This window comes from Ochlerotatus camptorhynchus, unplaced genomic scaffold (assembly GCF_037179485.1).
Source record: "Ochlerotatus camptorhynchus isolate MF236.1 unplaced genomic scaffold, CSIRO-AGI_Acam_v1.1 ptg000350l, whole genome shotgun sequence".
Lineage (NCBI taxonomy): Eukaryota > Metazoa > Arthropoda > Insecta > Diptera > Culicidae > Ochlerotatus > Ochlerotatus camptorhynchus.
This window is the reverse complement of record NW_027040838.1, coordinates 617758-632837: the sequence shown is the minus strand read 5'-3', so window position 1 is coordinate 632837 and position 15080 is coordinate 617758. Positions and strand designations below refer to the sequence as shown.

Here is a 15080-nt window from a genome sequence, read left to right as displayed (position 1 = left end):
ATCAAGTAAATTTTGAAGTAATTTCAAATTTTCCTAGTTGTTCAGTACTTTCAGAAGTGATTTAAAACAAAAAGTGATGAATGACTTTTCAAAGTGATTAAACTCATTTCTGAAGTGATTCAGTACTTTCTTAAGTTATTCTAAACTTTTACATACTTATTCAGTATTTTTCAAACCTATTCCGAAATTGTTTGAAGTGATTTGAAGTAATTTCAAACTTTTCCTAAGTTGTTCAGTACTTTCAGCAGGGATTCAAAACAAAAAGTGATGTAGGATTTTCCAAAGTGATTGAACTGATTTCTGAAGTGAATCAGTACTTTTAGAAATGATCCCAATTTTTCCTGAAGTGATTCAGTATTTTCTTAATCGATTCAGTATTTTCCAAAGTGATTCCAAATTATTATGAACTGATTCAGTAATTTGCGTACGTATTTTGAAATGTTATACAGTAGCTCAGTACTTTCAAAAGTGATTCAAAACTTTTCTGAAGTGATCCAGTGAATATTCAAGTAATTTAAAGCTTCCTATAAGTTGTTCAGTACTTTCCGAAGTGATCTAAAACTTAAAGTGATGAATGACTTATCAAAGTGATTGAACTCATTTCAGAAGTGATTCAGTGCTTTCCAAAGTGATCCCAAACTTTCCTGAAGTGATTCAGTGCTTTCCTGAAGTGATTCAGTACTTTCCGAAGTGATTCCAATCTATATTGAAATGATTCAGTAATTGCTTAAGTGATTCCAAACTATGATGAACTGATTCAGCAGTTTGTGTACTTATTCTGAAATGTTATGCAGTAGCTCAGTACTTTCCAAAGTGATTGCAAACTTTTCTGAAATGATTCAGTTGACTATAAAGTAATTCCAAGCTTTTCTCAAGTTGTTCAGTACTTTCATCAGTGATTCAAAACAATTCTTAAGTGATAAAGGACTTTTCAAAGTGATTGAAAACATTTCTGAAGTGATTTAGTACTTTCCAAACTGATCCCAATCTTTCATGAAGTAATTCAGTACTTTCTGAACTGGTTTAGTACTTTCCAAAGTGATTCCGAACTTTTCGGAAGTGATTCAATAATGTCTTAAGTGATTCTAAACTTTTACGAACTAATTCACTATTTTGCGAACTGATTTCGAAATTGTTTGAAGTGATTCAGTACTTTCTAAAATGAAGTGATCCAGTACATTTTAGAGTAATTTCAAACTTTCCCTAAGTTGCTTAGTACTTTCAGAAGTGACTCAAAACAAAACGTGATGTATGACTTTAGTGGTTGAACTTATTTCTGAAGTGATTCAGTAGTTTTCGAAGTTACCCCAAACTTTCCGGAAGTGACTCAACACTTTCTTAAACAATTCAGTCCTTTTCTAACTGATTCTGAAATTTTATGAAACAATTCAGTCCTTTTCTAACTGAATCCGAACTTTCCTGAAGTAATTCAGTACTCTCATAGGGCCTTATTACGGGTGTCACTACACGGTGATAAGGAAGTGATATTCGGAATAAGAGCCGTGATTGCCGTACAAATCAAATGGGAATCACTTCACCGTGACGACAAGTGACAAGTTTTCACCGTGAAGTGACATCCGTAATTGGCCCCATATTCTAACTTCGGTAAACATTTGAAGCCACTACCTCGAAACAATACCATCACGGTAACTCTGGTTGGCTCTCGGCTCATATTCCAACTTGACTGAACATTCGAAGTCGCTATCGTAGTGAGCCTTAATTGATTCTACTCGAGCAGTGTTGCCATCTAGTGACAGAATTTCAAGTCATTCTTGGCAACCCTTGGCACATACTCAAACATTGCTGAACATTCAAAGTTATTATCTTGAAGCGAAACGGAGATGTTGGGCCGTATTATGGTGATAAGAAAGTGATACTCAGAATAAGAGCCGTGATTGCCATACAAATCAAATGGAAATCACTTCACCGTGACGACAAGTGACAAGTTTTCACCGTGAAGTGACATCCGTCATAAGCCCAGTTGTGCTCTATTTGATTTTACTCAAGCGGTGTTCCCATATTAACCAATAATTCCGCGCCGTTCTGAGGTTGGGATCTCAAGTAACATTGCAAGCTATGTAGAGGTTTTATAGCATTCTATAAGTCTACAGAACACTCATAAAACCAAAATTGTTAGTTATTTGGGATGTGTTGTGCCTCAAGGTTGAAACTGAATGCAGTAGATAACAATGTTTTGTTTCTGAAATACATCAAGCTTTTTTAGAAAACATCTATAGATCTGTCATCAGTATGAATCGAGATATGGAGGCCCGGGGGATTCACCACAAAATGCGGAACATCCGTAAAAGCAGTCAATTCATAAAACTAGGTTCTGGATTTCTAAGAAGCTTCTCTTTCCGGCATTAAAAGTAAGATGATCAAGGCATTCCAAATGGTGATGGAGCACAGGTAACTTTGTAGTCCACACGCAGACCAGCGTTGCGGAGTGAGAGAATTCTAAACTAACCAGCGCACAAATTAGAAAACATTGAGAACCTGAACAACTTTCCCAACGACGGAAGCTTTCTAAAAAAAAAATGAAAAAATTGAGTTGCACATTAGCGCCGCATAGTGAGAAAATTATGTACTACTGTTCTGTAACCAATCCGCTTTAACCTACTGTGCAATTTTGCCGCCGAAGACAGCAACCTTTTATATGGCCAGGATGATGTGATATTCCATGTGGCCGTGTTAACTAGAAATACTCAGAGGGAGAGATGGGCGGAGAGAATGTTTTGAGCCAAATGAACTATCAAAATCTGAGCCAATGGAACATTCAAATTAGAATTTTTCCGATGATTTCTTATTCTTACTAGAATAAATTTGAGAGAATTGCAATCGAACAGAAATTCAAGCACCTTTATGTTTTGTGTGCTTCTCAAATTCAACTAGTTTTTGGAACCAAAAACAATATTCTAACTCTATTGATTAATTGATCTTCGTTGGTTAATGAATGGCACCAAGAAATGTGCAAAATATTGCGATGCAATCAATTATTATTTTGCACGTAAATCGAATCAAAAATAAAAGTCATTGGAAATGCAAGGGTTACAAGATAATTTAGGAACAAATCCCTGCTGCCGAATTGTATTTTGTTTTCTCCGCCTATCTCTCCCTCTGAGTATTTCTAGTCTTAACCCGCATTTTTTTTTTCTAGTCTTAACCCGCATTTTTCATCATCAAATGAAAAGGAAATTTTCTGAAAATCTATGTGTAACTAGCGAACGTACTCTAAAGAACAGGATTCACTCAATTTATCGCGGAAATTGTGTGCAGTTTTGGTTAAATTTTACTTCAAGCTTAGGGTGGTCGTCTTACCCCGTCGTCCCCTACGATGTTTCGAGAAGATCTATGAAGTTCATTGAAATCCTTAAATGTTTCCTTTAGAAATTCTCCGAGCTTGTACGAAGTTTTCTGAAGTCAAATGATGTTCTCTTAACTTCTAAGAATGGCCCTTGATTTTTAACATAATCCCTGAACTTCTAAGAATATTGAACACCTTCCCCGGCCTGAAAATATTCTCTTCAAAGAATAGGAAATCCTATAAGAGCTTTTTCCCCCAAATTCTGACAGGAATTTCCAGCGAATGACCCCGGGAACACCATGAGCGTTTATCTCGAAATTGCTCTCGAAAAAGTTTCACCAGTATGTAGTTATGAAAACTCTACTCCTGCATCCAACCCTTGACACCTGGCCAATTCCTCCTGTGGTGTATTGTTTCGCATAAAAATCGGCAGCCGCTGAATTTGGCAGCCCATCGAAGATAAAATCGTATTCAATTTTTGCTCGTTTCCAGCCCCGAGGCCACGTCAATTCGAATAAACAATTTATCAGATTTCTCCGATCCCACTATTGCTGCGTTGTTTGATTTCCCACAAGGCAAAATATAATATTTTGAAAACGAACCAAGTCACCACCCCACCCGACGACGACGACGAAGCACATTTAAAGCCAAATTAAAGGCACTGTTCACCCGCAGGCAGGAGACAACATGATCTCAGTCTCTCAACGCACTAACGTTTGCAATGACTTCCGGCTTCGATTCATCACATCCAGCACAAACTTCGTATCGTTGTCTTCGTCTTCCGTGTTGTTGTAGTACGCGCTCCGACCACTACCCTCACCACCGTCGGACGATTGCTGCATCCCCTGCATCGTCAACAGTTTGGATAACTCGTCATCGGTAGTTCCGTTGTTGTTGCTGCTCCAAGCTCGTGCACCACCCGAGTCCCACCCATCGCCGAGAATGTCCTCGTCCGGTTCGTCTTCATCTGTGCTGCTGGTGACGGTGGTTGTTGATGGTTGCATCTGCCTCTGAACCACCATTGCTCCCTGGAGTAATCCCTGCTGCTGAAGCAAGTGATCCCGTTCCTCGTCGGCGCAGTCTCCACCGCGCCGCCCGTCTGCCTCGCCAGGACGCTCAAAACAACGACAGCACAGCACGCACGGATACACCAGGAAGAAGATGAGGTTTATCAGAAATCTTCGATAACTGCAATTGGAAAGAGGTGGTTGTATACGTAGGTGAATGCATCATAGTAAAACACAAATATGTAAATTGCAAATGTAGGTATGATGATGGATATAGGTTAGGGTGCCCATGATTTTTTTTTTAAATCCGACCATATAGAAAATGTTTATTGCTTCGTAAAGTCGTCAAAGTTTGTTTTTTTTTTCATCTGGAAAATCTCCCAAGGTTTATTGAGTTTTCCAAAATTTCATGTTTTCATGTCGGAGACTTTTTAGATGAAAACAGTTCAAATTTTGACGATTTGAACGGCCCTAAATTTGAGTTTAGTTAACTCATTAAGCACATACAGTGCAGGAACTCAACGGTGAGTAAATTTGCCTCATGTTTTTCCAGGTGTGTCCAGGAAAAACTTCCCGAATATGAGAAAAGTGAAGATTGGATTCACTCAGTCGCACCTGCACTTTTGAAGATTATGAGTGAACTAAACTCAAATTTGGGTCATTCTCATTTGCCGTGCGATCGGTTTAAAAAAATCTATGGTGACTTTTTCCCCATACATTTCATTCGCACCCTAATATATACCGGTAGACAGGGCAGGTAGGGCAGCATGGTGGATGGTTGTTTGCTTCCGTTAGCTTCGGTTGACAATGTTTAACAAAGTAGAAAATTTCCTAATTGTTTACGGAAACGAAAGTCTTGCGCGCTCCTGATAAAACTGTATCTTGTGAGCGTTGGCAAAAGCAGTTGAAGTGGAAATGTTTACTAGCTATACGTTAATAAATAATGCTTTTACATATAAGTCATTTGAATGCACTGCAATGCCAATTCGAACAGAAAATAATTTTTAACAGCGACTTGCTGATGGAATTCATTTCTCGATGAACATTTCAAATGGTTCTATCTGCTTTGATCGATTCTCTTCATCGACTTTCTCTTTTGATAACCACTGCTATGCAAACAGATTTCGCGCTAATTTTACAACATAGTTTGATTTAGCTAATTCTTATCTAGCATCCAAAACGTCAAATACAATAGGGAAAGGTTTTGCAGCTGAGTTATTAACGCAAGAGAAAGTCGATGAAGAGAATCGATCAATGCAGATAGGACCTTTTGAAATGTTTATCTAGATTTGATAAAAGCTAAAGCCGATATAAGAGACGTGCGGAGAGAATAAAAGTAAATCTGGTTGCACGGCCAACTAATTTGTTTTTCTGCAAGATTTGGCAACCCGCAATTTTGTGTTTACTCAGACCCCCTTCACTCTTTGGAATTTATAGAGACAGATAACAGCGCCAATAGGTCTTTGGCGATACAACGTTGAACTGCAGCGTTGAAAGAAAACACGCACACCATCATCTATACATGTACGAACCCACACCACTGAGCGGAGGGTACAGCGCAAATCAAAACACGAAGTGGTGTCACTACTCATCGTCATCACTCAGCTTCGGCAGCTTTAGTTTACGATTTAATTCGCCGTCATTGAAAAATACCTTCTTTATAAAATAGAAAAGTAATCATTATTCCAACGTAATTTTTGAATAGCCAATAGCGTGCAGCGTTGGCCAAGGAAGACGGCATATTTTATTACGTTTGTTTAGCAATGATTTCGATACGTTGCGTTTTTTCCATGTATACTTCTATGCAACTTCTATTATGTTGAGCAACAGCTTCATAAATCATCAATTCTCGATTACTTTTTCGAAGAGACGTATCTGCATTTATTATTGTTTTCTCAAGGTTTTCTGATGCGTATAACGTGGTAATGATTGAAAATGGATGCAATCATAACGAAGTGAGAATCTTGCTATCGCAATATAATGATGATGACATCGATCATCCTCTTCTCTCGGCTGATCATCAACGTCCACGCTGGCATATGTCATAAAGGGTGATACGGTCAAAATTTGGTCAAGGGAAAACGCGTGTAAATCGGTGAAATCGTTTATTTAAAAAATCAAATTAAATTTCTTTTTCAAGTTCAATTAGAATAAAATTCAGAAAAAATATTCAGTTAGGCTTCCATTTTTCCAAATCCGAATTGCCGGGCCTTACGCTTGACCCCTGCCATCAGATTTTGTACAGCCACCTTGTCCACCTTCTTCGCCGCAGAAAGCCAGTTTGCCTTGAACTGCTGCTCGCCCTTAGCAGTTTTTTTGGTCTTCTTTAGGTTCCGCTTGACAATAGCCCAGTATTTCTCAATTGGGCGGAGCTCTGGCGTGTTGGGAGGGTTCTTGTCCTTGGGAACCACCTGCACGTTGTTGGCGGCGTACCACTCCATGGCCTTTTTACCGTAATGGCAAGATGCCAAATCCGGCCAAAACAGTACGGAACAACCGTGTTTCTTCAGGAAAGGCAGCAGACGTTTATTCAAACACTCTTTCACGTAAATTTCTTGGTTGACAGTCCCGGAAGCTATGAAAATGCTGCTTTTCAAGCCACAGGTACAGATGGCTTGCCAAACCAGATATTTCTTTGCGAACTTTGACAGTTTCATGTGCTTGAAAACATCTGCTACCTTTCCCCTTCCTTTTGCCGTATAAAACTCCTGTCCCGGAAGCTGCTTGTAGTCGGCTTTGACGTAGGTTTCGTCGTCCATTACCACGCAGTCAAACTTCGTCAGCATCGTCGTGTACAGCCTCCGGGATCGCGCTTTGGCCGTCGTATTTTGTTTATCATCGCGATTTGGAGTCACTACCTTCTTGTAAGTCGATAGTCCGGCTCGTTTTTTTGGCTCGATGCACGGTTGTAGACGATACACCCAGCTTATTTGCGGCATCTCGGAGAGAGAGGTTAGGGTTTCGCTTGAAACTACCGGCAACTCTCTTTGTCGTCTCAGCGGCTTCCGGTTTTCGATTTCCCCCCAATCCAGACTTCCTGGCTGTCGACAAACGTTCCCCAAACACTTTAATTACATTTGTAACGGTTGATTTGGCAACTTTTAGCGATTTTGCCAACTTTGCGTGCGAGTAGCTCGGATTTTCGCGATGCGCGAGCAAAATTTTGATACGCTGCTCTTCTTGCTTGGACGGCATTTTGACAACTGAAGAGTGAATTCCAAAATCAAAATAGGAGCAACATTCTACACACACACACCTTCAAAATGAGGGGTGTTCAGGTATTTTAAATGCAAAATTGAAAGAAATACGTCAAGTTGATATTGACCAAATTTTGACCGTATCACCCTTTATCTACGATGCAGGAAATATTGAGTTTTGCTGTGGCTAGCTGCGCGTACGCTGAGTAGATAGAAAGAAGATTTATCACGATTTTGAAGATTTCTTGCAAAAAGATGATGCGCAATGCAAGTAGATGCGACAAATGAAAGAAGATTTTTCAAAGATTTATTCGCTAGTGTGAGATTTTTTGAGCATCTAGAATTGAGATTTAGATGTGTCGCCCCCCTCGGATAAAACCACACTCCACAAAGCGGACTTCATCCCAGATTCCAGGAAACCAGTATGTGATTGCGAAAGACAAGTTCGATGTATCAGAGTCCCTCAGGAAACAGCAATTGTCGAAGTTCCCAAGGAATTCATGATTTGGCAGGCGATTAGTTCGTGCGGAAAACAAAATAAGCCTTTCGTAACAACTTCATCCGTAAATGGTCAAGTCTACATGAATAAGTGCATGAAGAAACAATTGCTTCCATTTCTCAAATAACACAACGTTCCCACAATTTTCGGCCGGATCTAGTCTCTGGTAACTACTCTAAGGACGTTATGGAGTGGTACAAGACGAATGGGGCAAATTTCGTGCCGAAGGATCTCAATCCCCAAAACACACCGGAGTTGCGGCCGATCAAAAAATACTGGGCTATAATTAAGCACGAACTCCGTAAGCCTCCTGAAGTTGTCACTTCGGAGCAGGAGATGTTGAAATCATGGTTGAAAACAGAAAAAATGTCGATTCAACCGTTGTACAAAACCTTATGGGTGAAGAAATATATTGAAATAAAGAAACGTAAACCAAGCTTATATATACTATTACATTCCCTGAAAATTTCATGACAATCGGTCGAGAGACTTATATTTGGCGAATACTTCTAAGTGATGCAATTTAACTGTGGACACCCTTTATTGGAACAAAGTTGTCTAAACCCCAACTTGCAATATCCTGCTCGAGATGAAACCAGTTTCATTCGATTGCTGAGATTTTTTCCTGTGAGGGAAGATCCTGAAATGACGCTGCATTTTAACCAATACATCATATCAAGAAGACTGGCAACTTTGCCAGAATCCAAGCGACAGATTCAGTAGCGCTGCACTTGAGCAAAGGTGGAAGCAACGCATAGAAAAATTAGGAAAATACACAAACCTTTCTTCTGAGCATGTAATCTTTGCTATCAAATTCGCTCGAAGCATTTACCTTTGAGTAATAGATGACACGATTGTACTTGTCTCATAGCGGTCGTACGAGAAAATGGAAAAGTTGCCAGTCTTCTGGACTTGTTGTCTTCGATTTTAATGTAATCAATCAAAGTACTGCTTCATTAAACGTAAACAAACGTTTAACGTTTGTTTACGTTTCATGAAACATCAACTTTGGTCCCCCTCCCCCTTGTAGCGTATTTTTCTACATTGCTGATCATCCTAAAATGCTACGTCTTTTCTTGTTCTGCCCTGAAAAGGACTACTTTGATCAAGTTTCTCCAGCTAAAAGTGGAGCTGTTGAATTTGGAGACATTTTTTTTTCGTTTTTGTCCCCAGTGTAGATTAAGGAGCAACCGGTTTTGTAAGCAATGACTTCAATCTCAGATTTCTCGCGACTAAAAGCTTACCCTTGTAAACTAGCAACACAAACATGAATTTGTTAGAGAGAGCTTTTATTTGCGAGAAATTGTGGATTTAAGACACTGTTTACAAAAGTAGTTTCACTCTAAATCAATACGGAAATTTTTGTTTTTCAAACGATATTTTAGCCAAAGGGGGGGATACCTTGGCTGAATATATCAAAATATTGATTGGTATTTTCATTTTCTTGATTTAGACTTAACAACAAAAGCATCCATAGAACAAATACATTCAGTACAAAAAGCTCTATCTTTTACATGTCTTAGTTTTTGAAAACACTTAAATATTTTCGTTGATATTTAAAAATCGTTGACGATATTTTCAAATGTATCAAAGCTGTCTTGCCCCTTAATTATAGCTTGTTTAATGATGATAAAGACCAAAACGCCAAAAAATCTTGAAAATCATCAAAAAAGCCTTAGGCTCCGAACCATTTGGCGGATTTTTTTTTTTATTTTTTGGTTAAAATTTGACAGATGGAAAGTTATCGATTTTTCGTTTTTCGCTTTTCGAACATCTTAATTTATTTTCGAATTGTCAAATTTAAGTGAAAAATTTCCAAATGGAACACAGCCTAAGGCTGTGAACCATTTGCCGAGTTAAATTTAACTCGTGGTTAAAAGTGACATTTCGAAAGTTATTCTGTATGTTCGAAAATCCCTGTGCTGTCGATCGACCGGATTTCGAGAAGAACTCAGCCACGGTTGTCAAAATTTAACTTCTTGTCTGTCAGAAATAATCACGCTCGGATAGCAGGGTTAATCGATAACTTTCCAGCTGTCAAATTTTAACCAAAAGTTAAAACAATCCACCGAATGGTTCAGAGCCTTAGGCTCTGAACCATTTGGTGGATTATTTTAACTTTTGGTTAAAATTTGACAGATGAAAAGTTATCGATTAACCCTGCTATCCGAGCGTGGTTACTTCTGACAGACAAGAAGTTAAATTTTGACGACCGTGGCTCGAAAACCGGTCGATCGACAGCACGGGGATTTTCGAACATAAGAAATAACTTTCGAAATGTCATTTTTAACCACGAGTTAAATTTAACTCGGCATCTGTCATCTGTCAAATTTTAACCAAAAGTTAAAATAATCCACCAAATGGTTCAGAGCCTTAGAAGAACTCAGCCACAGTTGTCAAAATTTAACTTCTTGTCTGTTAGAAGTAACCACGCTCGGATAGCAGGGTTAATTGATAACTTTTCATCTGTAAAATTTTAACCAAAAGCTAAAATCGACAGTGAGCATGCATAAGGGCCAATACGCGATGATCGATTCTCTTCATCGATTTTCTCTTTTGTTAATAACTCGCTAGATTTAACGTTTCTCGGTACGTTTGCTATTGCTTTTGATAGCTAATACAACTTGTTACAACTCTGCATTGAACAAATTCTAGAAAATTGTTTCGCTTAGCTGTAGCAATGCAAAGAGAAATTCGATGAAGAGAATCGATCATCGCGTATACGCCCTTATGAATGCTCACTGTCGAAATAATCCACCAAAAATGGTTCAGAGCCTTAAGGGTTGATGCATATATTATGTCACGCTCTAAGGTTTTGTGACAAGCAATGCATTAGGTATAGGAAAAACGTCACGATATGGGGGGAGGGGGTAATTTTTTGCTCGATTTAGCGTGACATAATTAATGCATGGGCCCTAATACGTTAACAAATTTCTTATTAAAGCCTGATGCCCGAAATATGTAATCGCAATCACCAGAGACATAACAGTGCAATTTAAAGGCATTCAATCATATCGAATGCTGCATTAATGATGAAAATGATCCAATTAGAACCAACTTCAAACGAAAGCATACCTGGAAGCATCCTTGTACCGCACCGTCGGTTGCAAAAAGTCATATCTCCACCTCCCGATCTTGGCGCAGCAGCAACCCAGAACAGCTTTGATGCATCCTGCGGAACAGATTCATGTTAAAAAATAAAATTTAAAGTTCGCTAATAACACTTCTCTTACCCAGGAAAACCAGCACCACCACTACCAGCATCAACAGCACGCAAATCCAGTGCCAAAAGCCACTCCTCCGATGATGATGGTGATGATCCCCGGTAGTAGCAGTTCCTACCGCTCCTCCAAAGGTAATAACCATCTGACAAGAGCCATCAGTGACGGCACTAGTGGCCACTGCACCAGGTGTCGATTGCGATTCCGCCGTCATCGGTGAGACCATCCCTAGCAGACAAGTGCATCGGCATGCGAAATCCGAGCAGACACAACGTGCTCCGGGTTTAATTAAAAATTTCCGCTCCGCTACAACGACAATCCGGGAGTTGGGTTTTTGTTGTTGTTGCTCCTGCTGCTCGTGGTTGTCGTCGTCGTCGTCTTGGTCGTCGTTGCTGCTGCTATAGCGACGAGAACGGGTTGGATTTTTGAATGGCTGACTGCGGACCAACGCTACCGTGGCTGTAAGCGTAAATTTAAATAAGAAACTTCAAACGCTATTTGCAGAATAATTTCGGAGCCTGCTTGGCTTTAAAATTACGGTTAAATACTATTAAGGCTCTGAACCATTTGGTGGATTATTTTAACTTTTGGTTAAAATTTGACAGATGAAAAGTTATCGATTAACCCTGCTATCCGAGCATGGTTATTTCTGACAGACAAGAAGTTAAATTTTGACAACTTTGGCTGAGTTCATCTCGAAAACCGGTCGATCGTCAGCACAGGGATTTTCGAACATAGAAAATAACTTTCGAAATGTCACTTTTAACCACGAGTTAAATTTAACTCGGCAAATGGTTCACAGCCTAAGGCTGTGGTCCATTTGGTGAATTTTCACTTAAATTTGACACTTCGAAACTAAATTATAATGTTCGAAAATCCCTCTGTTGTTGATCGGCCAATTTTCGAGAAGGTGTGTGTCAAAATTGATTCCTTGTCTGTCAGATATAAGTCTGCTGGAATAGCAGGTTAATTTGGAAATTTTCCATCTGTCAAGTTTAAGTGAAAATTCGCCAAATGGAACACAGCCTAAATACCCATAGGGAGATTTCCCACAAGGAAGTTTTGTTCGAGCCAGTTGCCAAAAAATGTCGTCTAGAAGGGAGGTTATTTTGTATTGACTTTTGCGTTAGTTTGTGAATCGCTTATATATTTTGAGAGCAGTTCTTATGTTTTAACAAGATCCAAAATGGCCGATAAATGATATCCAATTATGCAAAGTTTTATTTAAATTGGAGAAGTTCGAGTATAAATATAACGACTGTAGGTTCACTCTCTCCTAATGGGTGGTTGTGAAATGGTAAAAATGATAAAAAAAAAACAAAAAACTAATTTTAATTAAATTCAGCTGATGCCTAATTAATTCAGATTCGATACTTGCCCAAATTAACGCGATTCCACGCAAATGCTTAATAGCAACTTTTTGGTGAACCATTTCACAGAATAGGGCTGCTAAAAAGTTTCCTCGAAAAATGTGCAAAAATGTATTATGCTTTCCGAGAAGTTGAAATGGAAGCGTAAAAAGCTGGAAATTTCATAACAAATATAAAACCAAGGTTCAAATACAAATTTAAACACGCACAAAAAAATATGTGCCATTCTTATGCGAATGCAGACTGCCGATAAAAGCATATCAATTCCATTTGGATTTTTATCAGAAATGAATTTTACACTGTATACCAAAAGCTACATGCTTTGTTCAGAAAATATCGTGAATAATACCAAAACTAGATTGTCCCATTCATTAGAATAGATAAATTTTCTACAGCGTTTTTCTCGGCTTGCTGTTTTTTTCCAGATGGGACTGACATGTTTTTATCGACAGGGCTGTAGTAGTCATGAAATTTCGCTCACTGAACGTACTTGGAGTCTGCACCCAAAACTGAGCTGTTAAATTTCATCCGATTTTCAGAGAAAATCAAAGTAGTTTGGATTCAACCGTCAAAATTCAAATTGGAACAACCCATTACACACACACAAGCACCTACCTACCAGTGCATGGAAACTCCAAATTATGACCGGCAACCGCTGTCGCATTAATCCGAAACTGGAACCGCACGGTCCGCAGCCGGTCCGGCCAAAGCCGAACGTCCATCGATTTTTGGGCCGCAATAGATTTTTCCGCCGCGATCGAACTCAGGTACGACAAACAATCGGTGTCAATATTGACCCGCACTAATTCGCTCCGGCGGTGCTGCTGCTGCTGCTGCTGCTGCTGCTGGTGACCCAAATTGACCAGTGCCAGTTCCAGTAGCATTATGTTGCCCATTTGGGTGGTGGCGATGGGTGTCCTTTTTCTGGTGCTGCTGCCCACCGAAGAGCTTTCGTTCACCATCGGTCCGTGGAAGCTGCTAATGATGTTTGTAATTTTAATGCGATTCCGGTGGTGGGTGGTGCGGCTTTCCGGCGGTTCGATCGGTGCAACACGATCCAGCGAATATGTTAATTGAATTTCGTATTTGTACGCTGAAATTGATGAATCTGTTGTTATTTATGTGGGAATAATTTTATGACGGATCGATTCGGGAGGGTGCGGTATTTACAGTGCAGTGGCTCTATTGGTTGAGGTTTTTGCACCTGCCATATGTGGAGCACCTGATGGGTTAAATGGCAATTATACCACCGACAAACCGACATGAAACTTAAACTTAACTTTCGCTCGAAAATCTGTAATGCACAGTGATCAAAACCATAGAAACTTTTCATCTAGATAAAAATAACTCATATCAACCAACTCATACATTTTGCACTCGTGTTCGTGTGTTCGACAGATGTCGGTAGTGTCCTTTGGGCAGAAATTTCGTGGTAATTTCTGTGGTCATTCATGTCGGTTTGTCGGTGATTATACGGCGCTGATTGAATACCTTTATTCCAGTTACAATCAATGTAATGGTTTTTGAATTGCCCTGGAGGATTATTATCGCATTGTGTTTTATGTTATCTACAAAATTGCAACTAGGTAGTAGGTCATTGTTTAGCATAATGCAGAATGGAATGATGCTCGAATGTAGAATGACACGAATTCGCAGATAAAAGGCACTAAATGATTCGAATCAATTATACGGTCAGTGGTGCAGCGACATTGAGGAAATTTTCAATTGAACTTCAAGTGAGTGCAAGTGGCGCACGGTTTGAGTTCAAAATTTGTTGGTCCCCACCACTGGACATTGATCTTGGAGAGTTTGATGTAGTTGAAAAACATTATTGTAAAATTTTCGTCACTGTTCTTGATTTCCGTTTGTTCTCGATCGCGCGTGATTTTTTGTTCGACGAGTTTAGCTTTTGCTCATTTTGAAACATAAATCTGAATTCCGAAAATCATGTTCCGCAAAGGTCATTTCCAGTTCAAATTAAAATAAAGCTGGTTCCATTTAAAATCATTGAGTTCGCACCATTAGGCTTATAAGACGTAGTTGAAAAATATTCAAATTAATTATCAAAAATCAAAGAAAAATATGAAGACTTTATAAATTCTGTTCGCATCTGACGTAATGACCTGACCGATATAACTAACAACGTGTAAAATATTTCCACTGATTCCCGGATTTCTGAATGATTTTTTCTTAAAATTTTATAAGAATTTCCCCGGAAGTTCTGAAATAATTCATCCGGAATTTTCTGTTCAAGTTTTCTCCTGAAATTACTAACGAATTCAAACCATTTAGCTCAGAGTAGCATTGAGTTCAAAACTTACTGTTGAGAGGAGATAGGTTAGTCATTCCAGAGCAGCTAAAGTCACGAGTATTGGAAATCGCCCACGAATCTCACCCGGGAATGATGGCTATGAAGAGAAGGCTTCGTCAAACGATGTGGTGGCCAGCAAGTTGAGTTATTCGTTAAGAAATGTAAAAACTG

The 15080-nt window shown here is 39.2% G+C and overlaps 1 protein-coding gene across 1 annotated transcript in view; it reads right to left on the bottom strand.

The window, feature by feature from the left end:
• The window catches only part of LOC135709115 (uncharacterized), a 44204-nt gene that overhangs the window by 14120 nt on the left and 15004 nt on the right, over window positions 1-15080 (bottom strand). Inside the window, exons 4-7 of the mRNA XM_065231317.1 lie at window positions 13218-13691; window positions 11241-11687; window positions 11083-11179; window positions 4015-4492 (exon numbers count right to left, since the gene is read on the bottom strand). Of these exons, the coding sequence (XP_065087389.1) occupies window positions 4015-4492; window positions 11083-11179; window positions 11241-11687; window positions 13218-13691 (1496 nt within the window). The remainder of the gene's footprint in view (window positions 1-4014; window positions 4493-11082; window positions 11180-11240; window positions 11688-13217; window positions 13692-15080) is intronic.